General features: G+C 35.6%; 1 protein-coding gene across 7 annotated transcripts in view; it reads left to right on the top strand.

Moving 5' to 3' along the window:
• RIC8B (RIC8 guanine nucleotide exchange factor B) overlaps positions 1-14,378 on the top strand; it is a 111,565-nt gene that overhangs the window by 46,436 nt on the left and 50,751 nt on the right. For all 7 annotated transcript variants that reach the window (XR_002343919.1, XR_001303487.2, XR_001303486.2 and 4 more), the window contains exons 4-6: positions 1,707-1,801; positions 10,881-11,109; positions 11,844-11,939. Coding sequence is in view for 2 of the 7 variants with exons in the window: in XM_005655526.3 (XP_005655583.1) it covers positions 1,707-1,801; positions 10,881-11,109; positions 11,844-11,939 (420 nt within the window). In the remaining 5 variants the exon portion in view is untranslated. The remainder of the gene's footprint in view (positions 1-1,706; positions 1,802-10,880; positions 11,110-11,843; positions 11,940-14,378) is intronic.

Raw genomic sequence — 14,378 nt, 5'->3', positions numbered from 1 at the left:
GGATTAAAAGGAATCAGTTATACCAAGAATAGAAGCAAAGAATCCAGGGACTTCAGTAGTTATTTTCAGTAGAGAAATAGAATTTAGTGGATTTACAGCAAAAGAGGACGTGCAGACATAAGGTACAACTTGGGAACTGATGTCATGAAAACAGACAGGAGGAAAGAAGTAGGATTTTCATTTCCAGTTGTAAATAATGGAAAAACCAAAATGGACAGTTTTACAAGAGGCTTGTCAACATCAGCATGAGAGAATGATTATGATATTTAGAATAAAGGAAAATCTAGTTTAAAAGGAAGTACATTCCTAGTTAATTATCAAAACCAAGGAAGATACAATCTTTTTTTTTTTTTTTTTTTTTTTTCTTTTTTGCCTTTTTGCCATTTCTAGGACCACTCCCGCGGCACATGCATGTTCCCAGGCTAGGGGTCTAATCAGAATATAGGATACATATGCATAATATGTGAATATATTTCACTTTACATAGACTTGAAATCAATTCTATATACTAAAAGCTTTAAAATTTTTAATAGCTTTTGAAGTAATTGGAACTTCCCTGAAATATAACATATCCAGGATCTGATTACAATAGATAATTATCACTAATTTCATGTCTTCATAATTATTAAAAATCTGGAAGAAGTATGACCTTGATGTAGATGGTTAAAGAAATTGTAGTGACCCAAGGTCTCACTTATGAGGAGGTAGACCAAGTGATTATTCAGAGCTTAGCTTATTTCCTATTATTTGCCTTCTCGCTGACTCTCTGTCTCTCTACTACCATTACCAATGAGTAAACACTGGGAAAGTAAGAGATTAACTCAGTTTGCTTGTTTTTTATCACTTACTGGTAGCTTTGGAGAAACTAGGAGCAAGATTTGGGAAAACTGGGAGATTAAGATGATTGATTAAAATGAAGTTGATAGATTATAGATATTATTATTATTTGTCTTTTTAGGGCCACACCCACAGCATATGGAAGTTCCCAGGCTAGGGGTCAAATTGGAGCTGTATGTGCTGGCTTACAGGATCTGAGCCACATCTGCGACCTACACCACAGTTCTCAACACTGCCAGATCCTTAACTTGCTGAGTGGGACCAGGAATTGAATCTGTGTCCTCAAGGATACCAGTCGGGTTTGTTACCACCGAGCCATGACGAGAACTCCAGATTATAGGTATTAATCTGTTGTTTTTGAAAGTTAAGAGGTAAGACATTTTTATTAAGGATGTACTTTTAAAATTCCATGTATCTGGTATATATCTGTTTGAATTTTTATAATGACTCATAAACTGGAACAGTATCCTAAAAGAATAGGCAAAAGAATCTAGACTTTCTGGAAATGGAAAGGATTCCTAGTTGAATTGAATCTTATGATAAATTGAAACAGAATAGGTAATATATGGATGCTGGTCATGTTTCTCTTTGCCTGACATGTCATAAGGGAGTAGCTAGATCACCTTCTGTTTTTGGCCATTTCTGGCAGTGGCTGTAGCTGTTCATATGAGATGACAACTGTTTGCCTAATATTACCTTGGGAATTCTAGAATATCCTGACTTCTGTTATGTATGGCATAGGAATATGTTTTGGGGGTCAGATAAGCCATAGGATGACTCGCAGTGATGTAGTAATGTACCAGACTCCTTCATTAAGGCATTCATTATTCAATCCTCCATTTTTCTCTTCTCTCTTTTATTTGCCATAGAGTGATTCTCATCAGTTTCGTGTCATGGCAGCTGTCCTTCGTCATTGTTTACTAATCGTAGGTCCAACTGAAGATAAAACAGAAGAGCTACACAGGTAGGTAGCCTCTGTATTGATGTATCAATAAAAGATATAATCAGTTCTTCTTGTTTTTATGCATCTAATTTTAATTTCTATAAACACAAGAAAGTGAAAATATTATAGTAAATCAGTAACGGGTAGGTTAGAAATCAATACCATGCCCTGATGAGAAATTTTCATTCTGTCTCCTTTGACTTCGTTATATGGAGCCCCAACAAGAGAAGAGAATTTGGCATTTGCTACACTCAACAATGAAACCCAGGGAGTTACCATGTGGCTCAGTGGGTTAAATCTGGCATTGTTACTGCAGTGGCTCAGGATACTGCCATGGCGAGGGTTTGATCCCTGGCCTGGAAGCTGCCACATGCCACTAGTGCAGCCAAAACAAAAAACAATGAAACCCAGAACAGCAACAATAGCACACAGTTTCTGAATACTGTGTGTGGCATTATGTTAAGTGCTTTGTAAAGATTAACTTCTTTTAACCATCACACCAACCTTATAAGGTAGGTACTGTTTTTCCCTTCCATACGTGATGAAACTGAGACATAGAGAAATCAAGTGATTTCTCTTGATCAACCCATTTAATAAGTGAAAGAGCTTGGGATTGAACCTGATTTAATTACTACATGTAAACTAATATTCTCACTAATTTCACTGTAAGAGTATTTACCAAAAAGTATATCTTAAGCAACATTAATTAAATTTCTAAAACTTATTATAAGAATTGGGTCACAGTCTCAAGTATTAATATATAAAAAATATTTCAAGTTTTGTGACTTGCCTATTAGAGCTCTTTATGAACTGCTATTAAAAGTTATTCTCTGAGAACAACTGAAGAAGTATTAATGCATTTTTTTAGTTCTCTTACTTCTTATTTTGTATCAGATTTTGGTAACAAGACCTCTGGCTTTAACATAAGATTGCTCATAGTGCTTTTTTCTGTAAGAATACAAATGGCATTTTAAACAATTCAAATAAATTCAAATCTGCAAACAAATAACTTTGGCATTAAGTCTGCTTTGCAAATAAATTTAAAATTGGGTACTTCAAATAGTAGAAATTACCTTTTGAGCATTTACAACATTCTCTTTTCCAAAGTATGGCTTAAATGAAACTTTATAGAAACACAACCAGTGTGTAAAATGAAACATACCTTTGCTATTTTTTGATCATATCCATATTATTGTATTTATGATTGGCAGTTTATCACTTGATGTTGTACTGTTTGTTGGTAGGTTATCTTTATGTATGCTGTAAGCCTTCAGAAGATTGTTTTCTCCAAAATTAAAAAATATGGTTTGTTTTTTAGCTGCAGATCAAAGTTCCTTTAATTTTCTTGAGACTATGCCTTTAAAAATAATTGGATTAACTACAATAAATCATATCCTCTAAAAAGATTTTATTAAGCATTTTGTCTCACTAATTTGTTTCATAATCAAGAGATACTGGAAATGGAAATACTAAAACAGAAAGAAAATGGGTTTATAAGCCCAAATATATGTTGATTTTTTTTTTTTGAAATTAGATATCACAAGCTAAATGGCATTCATATAAGGATGCAAGAAGGAAGTGTTGTGATGGAAATAGACTAGTCATAAAAACATTGCTAAGGATTTCTCTGAGGAATGAATTTAAATTTTAACACAGTACCCAGTATTTGTCAAAAGAGAGCAGAATGGTGTATAGAGATTTTAAAAATCAGATTTTTTAAAAAAGTGATCAAATGTCTTTATTTTACTTTTTGATGATAATTGCTTTAAATATTTATTTTTCTCAAATAAATTTTAATGATGTTTTTCTCTAAGTTTACTTTTATCTTATAAGATGCTCTGATAAAACATGTTAGCCAAACTGTAAATAAGAAGGGATAATTACTAGAACTGTAGATAAGATTTATGAGTATTTCTAAAAGGTTTAGGAGATTGAGGTTGCTGCTGACATGACAGTTTATCTGGACTGACCCTGCATGTCCCTTTGATCAGAATTAAAGTGATTAGTATCATTTGAGCAGTAATGACTCTAAGCTGATCCATTTAAATGCAGACAAAACTGTACCAACCTCCAAGGGCTATTTAAGAACCTTGCTAGAATTGTAACATATATTAAATTCTGCCCATTTGTAGTAACTTTGAAAACGGTATGTGTATGTATGTAGGTAAGGCATCAATTTCAAAATAATCAGATGTTTCAAAGTAACATCTAATTCTATTTTTAACTGTTATTTTCTAAGTTTTTTTTTTTCTAAGGAAAAATGTAATAAAATAGGTAAACCTAGATAGTGTGGTACATGATTATGCATGTTATCAAACTCTAAGGGTTGTAATAATGATTAAATGAGAAATTAGTAAAGCACTTCATCCCTGGCACTGAATGAGCTCTCAGGAAGTGGCGGAGCTGCTACTGCCACTGTCACAACACTACTGCCCACTGCTACTTCTGTTACTATTATTATAATGAGTATATAGGCTTTTAGATCCAATATTTAGTTCTGAATGTCTTTTTAAAAGTTATTTCTGCAATTTTGGTATTTTGTTTAGAAAGCTATTTCTCTGTTTATATTGTGATGGTATAGTGAAACCTGTTTTCTGTAATCAAAGTTTTTCTCAAGCCAGATGCTTGGCAAGCATGGCAGGAGCCCGTTAAGGTGCTCTAGGAGAAGAGTGTGTAAAAAATGGCTTAGCAGCAGCTTTTTCTGATATTTTGTCTCTAAGACAGAGCCTTTTTTCTCCCAGAGAAATCAAAAGAACATGGACAGAGAGATATAATGAGTTAGCTCACAAAAGACAGCTGACCTTGACATCAACTTTATTTCCACTAAGTAGCACCTAACATAACATTTAAAATCTATTGGTTCTGGAGTTCCCGTTGTGGCTTAGTATCCATGAGGACATGGGTTCGATCCCTGGCCTCGTTCATAACCTGGCTTTGCCGTGAGCTGTAGTATAGGTCACAGACACTGCCCAGATTCCGTGTTGCTGTGGCTATGGCTGTGGTGTGGGCTGGTGGCCACAGCTCCTCTTCAACCCCTAGTCTGGAAACCTCCATATGTTGCAGGTGTGGACCTAAAAAAGACAAAAAAATAAAATTTATTGGTTCTGTTTCATTTCCTTTTGTCTCTACTTATGGTAAAAGATAAATTGTTGGTACGATCTACCTTTTTGGCTCCATTAAAGGACATCCTAATTCTGTTCATCTCTGTTATCTGCCTGAGAGTGTTTTCAGCCCTCTTCTGCATGATCGATAAGCTTATGCATAAACACTTAGCCAAAAAAAAGTTGCATGTGGATGTGGTTGTGGTTTTGTTTTATTTTGTAGAAAAGAGGGAAGATGGGGATGACCTATACACTAGAGAAGAAAGGAGAGGAGAAGACCAGATATGACATAATTTCATTTAGCCTCTCAGTCTAATTTCTTTCACTTAACGCATTGGCATTACCAAGGGTTTTTTTTTGTTTTTTGTTTTTCTTTATTTTTGTACCCAAAAGAGCCAGCATGTATTTTAAAAGTACTTACCTCCTGGCCTTTTCTGTTGTTCTTTGTTGGACCAATTTATTTTATCTCACATACTGATGAGACAGTTTGTACCTAATGACACTTCATTACAGTGCTAAGCATAATGTCTTTTTTCTCCTAGCTTTATTGAGACATAATTAACATTTAACATTATGTACATGTAAGAGGTACATTGTGCTGATTTGACACACGTACATTGCAAAATGTAAATGTAAAAAAAATAAGGATAATGCCTTACACGTGGCAGACTTTTAATAAGTGAAAATTGGATGATTTCATTTTGGTTTATATTTATTAATGGAGCACTTACTATGTGTCAGGCACTGTGTTGAGCTCTAGAGGTAGCAAAGATGAATATAGTACAGTCTTTGTTCTCCAGGGCTCACCAACCAGGGAGTAAAAGAGGCATGTCAATGAATAAGTGCAGTTGTTTTGATAAGTGTTGTGTCAGACATGAACAAGCTTATATAGGTACACAGAAAAAGGAGAGATTGGGGGGGAGGAGAGAACATTTTGGTTTTTGGTTATCATTAAAGCTTTTAGCTCTTTAACTTCATTCTCACTGTGAATAACAATTGTCTAGGTGAGCAAATATTATCTGAACTATAGCTGAGTACGGCTAGGTTCTTGAAGGACTCCACAGATAGTATATGGTCTAGAGGAATGTAGAGTTTAAATGGGGAGGTAAGGCATAAATATTATGAGAAGTTAAATAAAAATCCAAGACAAGAATAGATGTCATGAGATAGTTTTTATGTAGTTGCCAGTGATTTAATTATTCAAATAATAATTCATAGAACAAGTTCACTGATCTAGCATGAGAGGAAAGTCTTCCTCACTTACCATTCTGTGCCTGTTTTCCATCCTCATCCTCTGGTCCCCTGGTGATTTCTTTTTATATGAAACTCTATATAGGTTTCATTTCTTCCCTCTCTATTCTAAAGCCTTGGTTCATCATTTCAGCCTCTCTCTACTCCCTCATTGTTGTATCCTGCCCATCTGCAAGCACCCAACCCCAGATGTGTCAGACCGCCTTCTTCCGGTTCGAAACTCAAGCTGCTCTGTCCTGTGGAAAATTTTTACCTAAGACAGATTGGCCCATCCTCTCCACTGCACGCAGAGGTGTTCTTCAAAAAGCAAATCTCTGCTTAGAAACCTCTCATGGCTCCTTTTCTGTCTTTAAGATTAAGAGCAAACTTCTTTTGTCACTTTGCATTTATTAATGATCCACAGCCTCATTTGGGACACCTCTGTTTTCCTGCACCTACTCCTTTACCAGTACAACTCTGGTTTAAGGCCGTCAGTAACCCATCTGGCTATAACATATATCTCATCATGGCAGTCCCCTGTAAAATCCCTTTAGGACACTAGACACACATATACGTACCCTTCTGGTCTTGGTTCCCAGGCTAGGGATGGAATTGGAGCTGTAGCTGCCCGGCCTACGCCAGAGCCACAGCAACGTGGGATCTGAGCCACGTCTGCAGCCTACCACAGCTCACGGCAACGCCAGGGATTGAACCCACAACCTCATGGTTCCTAGTTGGATTCGTTAACCACTAAGCCACGACAGAAACTCCATAACCTTCTGGTCTTAATGCCTACTAAGTCCCTGTCCTTTAGAGGCTTTGTCCTTTACTTTAAACTTAGGGGCCTGTTTTCATTTCCTCATAGGTACCATATTCTCTCATTCTTCCAGATATTTATTGTTGCCTCTTATAGTACAGTATGTTTTCTGTTCAAAAGCCCCTTGATAGTTGCCATTTGCTGTGTACCAGGCAGTGTTTTGCATTTAATCCTCACATCAACTTGATGGGATAAATTTATTTCCCTTTACTTTAGAGATAAGGACACTAAGGCCTAGAAGAGGTCATGTAATTTGCCCAATGCACACTTTTACTGAGACAACCTAGAATTCAACCTATTGCTCTGCAAGTTATGTTATGCTGCCTATTCTTAGGAAAAGGAGCTTTTTTTGCTTATTTTGTATACTTAGCACCTAGTACAAGGCATAGTAAATATTTGCTGAGAATGAAGTAAAGTTTGAGCTAATCATCAAGAATGAGCCCATTCTAAGCAGGAGAAAACATGGACAAATACAGAAACGAAAATATGTCTACAGCACATGCAGAGAATAAAAAGCAGGTCACTGTGAGTTTATACTTCTCCACTGGCCCCAGTCTCCTCTTGCCCTGTGCAACAAACCTCCTCTAAAGGCCAACTATCTGATTCTTACACTATTCTCTCTTAAATCCAGTCTACTCAGGCATTTTAGTCCCACTACTCCACCAGAATGGCTGCTATTAAGGTCACATCTGTGTTGTTAAATCCAGTGGATGTTTTATCAGTTGTCATCTTACTTGATCTGTCCACATCATTAGACATAGGTGATCACTCCATTCCTACTGATAGACTCTCTTCCAGGCTACCATCCTTCCTTGGTTTCCCTTCTTCCTCACCAGTTGGAATAGTCTGCAAAACCAATCTGGCCTCTTGTCACCCAGCTGATCTCCCTGTGTATGGTGGTTCAGCCACACCAACTTCTTCACAGTTCTTCAGACACCCTACTGCCTCTGTCCTGGGACCTTCACTCTTGCCCTTCTTCTTCCCCACATAGTCACAGGGCTCACTCCCTAACATCCTTTTTAAGTCTTTGCTTAAATGACACAGTCTGGTGAAGTCTGCCCAAAACTACCCTCTTCAGAATTACAACTCACATGTTCCGTTTCAGCCTCCTGAATTTTACCTTTAGACCTTTATTACCTTCTCTTCCATTAACTTATTTTTTGTTTGTTTACTTTTCATTGAGTATGCTCTCCACATTGGAAAATAAGCTCCACAAAGGCAGGAGTTTCTCTCTCTTTTCTTCATGATACCTGCCTAAAACAATGCCTGGCATTAAGTAATTAGTAGATAATTACTGAACTGAGTTAGATGAAAGTAAACTTATGTATTTACATCTGAAAATCTTTTCGCGATCTTGAAATTCATTCAAGTAGATATTCCAACAATGAAAAAAGATATGTAAGCCCCAAATATAAAAAAGATACATTTGACCAGGAAGGTTTGTTAACAAGCTGTAGGTCTACGTGTGCTGTTATGCTTCTCAGTGTCATCTGATATTAAATTATATTTAGCCCAGTGATTGATACAGGACTGGATTTCAGATTGCCTCTTCTCTCCCACAACTAACAAGACTTTAATCAGAGCTTTAAGAAGCCCAAAATAGGTCCTGCTTTTGAATTTGCATATCAGGAGGGGGCTGGGAGTATGAGTGGGAGGATGTCATGTCCCAGTGATTAATGATCCCTAGGAAGCTGAAAAGGAGAGAGTAATATACACAGTATTTCTACCCCCTGGAGTAGGAATGCAAACACCATTGTGCAGATCTGTGCATAGTCACTGACTTCCTGGTAGCTGGAGAATTTCATACACTCTTCTACCACAAATAAAACTGTCAGAGAAGTGACAGAGCTCAAAAAGCTGGCTTTCCTTACTTAAAAAGAATAGCTCAAACACAGTGAGCCAGAAAATTAATTTTGTAGTTGTTTGAGAACCCAGTTGTTTAATAAGAAACAAGAAAATGAGAACTTTACTTGAAAAGCCTAAAACCTGCAAATATTTGTTGAATCAAACTCTATGTTTCGTTTCTTAAACTTAGCAGATTCCTGGAAACTGCTTATTTTAGATGAATATAAAGGAAAACATTCCTTTGTAATGAACTGCATTGCCTTAAACTTTTCAGTGTGTTCTCTCTGGTAGACTCAGAGAATCACACTTTTGGTGGACTCCAGCCTGTTGCCCTATGTGTTGAAAAAAAAAAAAAAAATCCTCTAACATTTCAGAATGGCTTTTAGTTTTAGAAAGTAATTCCAAGGTAGAGTTCTATTTTTTTTTCTCTTTTAACCTCAGTGAATCTATATTTAATAATAGTTTCCAAATGCTTAAGTCTGAAACAATATTTTTATCTATAAGGAACTACAGATGTTTGCAAAATTCTTATTTTTTAACAAAAATGTTTTTTTCCCCATTTTTAAAAAAGTTTTATTGAAGTGTAGTTGACCTACAATGTTGTGATTACAAAAATTTTGAAAAGAAAGTTTGTGGGTGAAGTACTGTATTTCAGCCAATTGTGATTATTTCCAAATAAACAAAATTAGGGACTTTGCTTAATAATAGTAGTAATAGCAGCAGCAGTAGATTCTTGGTGGGGACAACCAAATAACTTGTGTTTTACAGGGAACCATTTACTTATAGGACTTGTTACATTATTTTTGTTCTTAGTTCCGATTTTTTTGATTCCCTGCACATTACCACTTATTGTTCTCCATTGTCTACTTTTTTAAACTTTGAGTTTTTATGAATTTTTTCCCCAGTAGTATAAAAAGAAAGGAAATATTCTTGGAGAAAAGGAGCCACACTTCAGGGTAAAGGAGAGAAAATATTTTTTATTTTGTTTCTGTTTTGTTGTTTTATTTTATTTTGTAGAGTATCACTCTAATCTAAATTAAAATAAACTACTGTGGGCTAAATTAAGGCAGCATCAGTTAGATTAAGCCCTGAATTTAGTTTCTAAGTAGTTAGACTTTTAAATTGCATTTGCAAGAGTTTATTTTTAGTCAGGATGTGGTTATTTTTAGATCTGGTTCTCTGTCACTAGGAAATGTAATGCCTGTCTCTCCATTGTTGTTTATCAGGAAGTTCTGAGGCACCAGCTTTTAAGATCCAGTTAGCACAGAACATCACCTCTCCTTTTAAATGAAAAAAAATATGAAATAATGTATGGGGGAAAATCAATTAATTGAGAGCATGTCTAATTTTAAAATTGTTAGTGTCATTTTAATCTCTTATACACTAAGGAACAGAACAAGATTTTTAGGGAATACCAAAAAAATACAAGTCTTGAGTTCCCCCTACTGGTGTGCATCCCACGCTTATTATTTCATTAATACATAGCAGAAAGGCCTAGGAATAGAGATTCAAAATAGCTATGTTGGCCTCTTTTAAAGAAATCTGGGGGCAAGAGGGAGAAAAAGGATCATTTTCCATTTTCTGCAAATGTCTTACAAAAAAAATCGTATTTTTACATCTAGAAAGGACAAAACATAATCTTACAGTATTTGTTTCTTAATGTTGCCTCTGTGATAAGCTGCTTATATACTGTGCTCCTCTAATGTTTTATGTTGTAATCTAAGGAATAATAAAACACCAGCGGATCCACAAAAGGATTTAAAACCCCAAGGAAGAACTGCAAAGCTAGTATTGTGTTATAATAAAATTAAGGAGCTGGTGTTAAAGCTCACTAATTCCATTTTAGCATTTCAGAGAGTGACATGACATTATGTGTGATTGTGTATGTCTGTTTAACATCTTTCCAATTTGTCATATGTATATTTGAAATAGTACTCTTTATTTTCTCTCTCTCAGTCATTAAATGCCAAGTAATATTAAAGGCTTATTTTGAAAAAGAAGAATTTTAATTGACTCCTAAAAGTCATTTCTGAACTTCTTATTATGTTTGCATTTTAAAGGACTATTCAATCAAATTAAAATATTGTCTTTTTAAATTGCTTTTCAGCAATGCGGTCAACCTTTTAAGCAATGTTCCAGTCTCTTGTTTGGATGTTCTCATTTGTCCATTAACCCATGAAGAAACAGCCCAAGAGGCAACGACTCTAGATGAACTGCCCAGTGATAAAACAGCTGAGAAAGAAACAGTTTTGAAAAACAGTACCATGGTATACAATGGCATGAATATGGAAGCCATTCATGTTTTACTCAATTTTATGGAGAAGAGAATAGACAAGGTGAGACTGATAAAATGGAAGCTTTGGGAATATGCTTCTAAAGAATATAATTGTACACACATGCAAACATCCAGGACGATTTTTTAATCTAAGCTTTTTTTCATAGGTGACATCTTGAATAATTATTTATATTCTGGAAAGCATTTTATTATAATAAATGATAAATTGCTGAAACCAAATGAATTTACTTATTTAAAGATGAAAATTGTGTTGATGTGACACCAAAATTGTGACTAGTGCCTGAAAACAAAGGAAAAATAGTTAGGTATTTTGTAAGTCCTAGAAGTAAAAATTATTCCCCCCCCCAAAAAAAGTTGATGGTAAATACTTTCCATAACACCTAAAAGACAGACATATTTGAAAGTGTCAACTTTCCATTTGTTGTAAGCTGCTTATTTTCTCTTTTCTATCACTTGCTTGTCAAGTAACTATATTAAAAGGCAGCAAGGTAGTATGGGTTAGTCATCAAAATCTTTGCCTCATCTAAGCTGATCATCTGAACGAGGACCCTATAAATTATAGGAAAATCTACTAAGGATAAAAGATGGGCGCATTCGTAAATGTGAAGATAACTAATGAGACGGAAATATTGTTAGGAAAATAATTTTTTAAATTGTTTGTACAGCTTTGGCAACATCAAATGTTTCCTCAAAATAGAGTATTAATATATAGTTATATGGAGAAAAGTAAAACTGTTAGAAACTAAACTAATGTACATATGGTTTTCTTTATAGGGAAGCAGCTATAGAGAGGGTCTAACTCCAGTTCTCAGCTTATTAACAGAATGTTCTCGAGCCCATCGAAACATCAGAAAATTTCTCAAAGATCAGGTAACTGTTTAATGCATAGACATATCAAAGTTAATCTTTTATGTGTTTTTTTTAACATGGTATTAATGAATCGAATTCTTTCACAGTGTTTTTTTTTTTTCAGAATGTCAGAAATTCAAAAAAGTTAATGTTAATCTTTGAAATCTTCCTAATCCAGAAAAGTGGTGTTGTATATTTTTTGAGTCATTCATTCATTTAGTCAACAAATGTTTACTGAAGTCTATGTGCTGTGTTCTAAGCTTTGAAATACCAATGAGTTTTTTGTTTTGTTTTTTTTTAATGGCCACACCCATGGCATGTGGAAGTTCCCAGGCCAGGGATTGAATCCAAGCCACAGCTGCAACCTGTACCACAGCTGCAGCAATGTCAGGTCCTTTAATCCACTATGCCAGGCCAGGGATTGAACCTGTGCCTCTGCAGCAACCCGAGCTGCTGCAGTCAGATTCTTAACCCATTGCACAACAGCAGGAACTCCACAGATAAAGTCTTTGCCTTGTGGGGTTTACCTTATAGTAGGGGGACAAAAAGTAAACAAATAAATATATGATACAATGGCAAATAGTGATAAATATTCTGAAGAAAGATACAGGGGAAGGGGAAGCTTAAAGGAATAAGGAAGGGCCTCTGAGAAAATGACGCCTGGACACAAACGTGCATAAGTAAAAAAAAGGATCTCTGAGACTATCTGGAAGAGGATATTCTCTGTGAATATTTCTGAGACTATTCTGGAAGAAGAGTATACCAGAGAGAACAAGTTTCAAGTCCCTGAGATGAGAGGATGCTTTGGTATGCTTAAGGAAAAGGAGGAAGGCTAGACAGCACTAGCCTTCAAGGGGAGAATGGTAGCTGAAGTAAAGGAGGTAAGCAAGAACCAATAACATAAGGTTGTATAGAACTTGTGATTCTCTTCTAAGTGAAATGGGAAAGCCCTGGTGTGTTTGAGAAGGAAATAGTGTGGCCTCATTTATATTTAAAAATATTTTGGCTACGATATATAGGATAGACTAGAGGAGTGTCTATACGAGGAGACTGTCCCAAAAGAGACCTGATGATGAAATTTGAGAGTAAGATGGTAATAGGGTTAATGGTAAGAAATCATCTTTCTACCTCTGCATCTCCTGTCTGCATCTGTACCACCATATCCTTTGTTTCTCCCTGTATCACACAGGTGAATTGTCCCTGCTTCCTTCTGTGGCCAGAATATGCACTCTTTTCCTCTCACTTCAAGAACTTTGCTCCTACATTTTTTCCCTCTTTTTCTTCTTATATTAATCATTTTTTTAAAGGTACTAGACCATTTTTGTCTGCACCCAAACACATCTTCCATCTTAAAAGCAGAAGAATCTTCCTTTCATTTTACTTCTCAAGCTGCCTTCCCATTTCTCTGTTCTTCTTTATACAGTGTTCCTCAGAAGAGTTTTCTGTACACACCCTCTCTATTTTTATACATTTTGATTTTCTTCTGGACCCACTGTAATTAGGTTTCATGCTTTCCACTCTTTACAAAGGTGTTTATCAAAAGTCATCAACCCAATTTTGCCAAGTCTAATGGTTTTCAAGTCTTTTTTTAAAATTCCCTGATACCACTTTGATGCAATTAAGTATTCTCTCCTTCTTGAAATACTTTCTTTACTTGGTTGCTAGGACACAATAGAGAACCTCTTCTTTCAGTGTTTGCGTTCCCCAAGGCGGTATTTTCTCTGTCTCCATTTCTCCTCCTTTGGTGATCTCATTCAATAGTCGTGGTTTTGAAAATCATCTATTCACTGATGACTCCTAAATTTCTATCTCTAGCCCTGACCTGTCCCCTATGTACCAGACTTATGTAACATAACTGCCCACTCATCTCCAGACTTATAAATATACTGCCCACTCATTTCCAGACTTATATAACATACTGCCCACTCATCTCCTCCCCTTGGATGTATAGTAGGTATCTTAGGTTTAACATATCCCAAATTCATCTTGTAATTTCCCATCCCCTCACCTTCTATCTTTCCCTTCTCTCCACATTGCAGTACATGGTGCCACCATTCATTCCAGTGTTCATTTATTGCCGTACAGACTTTCCCTTAATAAATAAACCAGTTTTATTTTTCCTCTGTGTGTTTATGGTTAAGATTTAATAAGCGCTTTACTTTGTGCAGAGCATATTAATAGATATTGCTGATGAGGAGATATTAGAAAGTAGGGACACTATCTTTGAAGAATTTACAGTCTGTTGGAAGAACAGTACTCTCAAAGCAGGGTAATCATTTAAACAAAATAAATTAGTTAATTGATGAATTAAGGTGATTTCCAAGTTTGATTAAGACATTCTGTTGTGACTAGGACTTGGTGGAGAATAATAAATGGAAATACTTTAAGTGTTCTATATTTTAGCTTTTTTACATAGGAAGTCCATGTTCAACTGAACTGTTTAGATTTGCTATCTCTAAC

This window comes from Sus scrofa, chromosome 5, assembly GCF_000003025.6.
Source record: "Sus scrofa isolate TJ Tabasco breed Duroc chromosome 5, Sscrofa11.1, whole genome shotgun sequence".
Taxonomy (NCBI): Eukaryota; Metazoa; Chordata; class Mammalia; order Artiodactyla; family Suidae; genus Sus; species Sus scrofa.
Note: the sequence above shows the minus strand (reverse complement) of the source record. Positions and strands in the feature narration are given on the sequence as shown.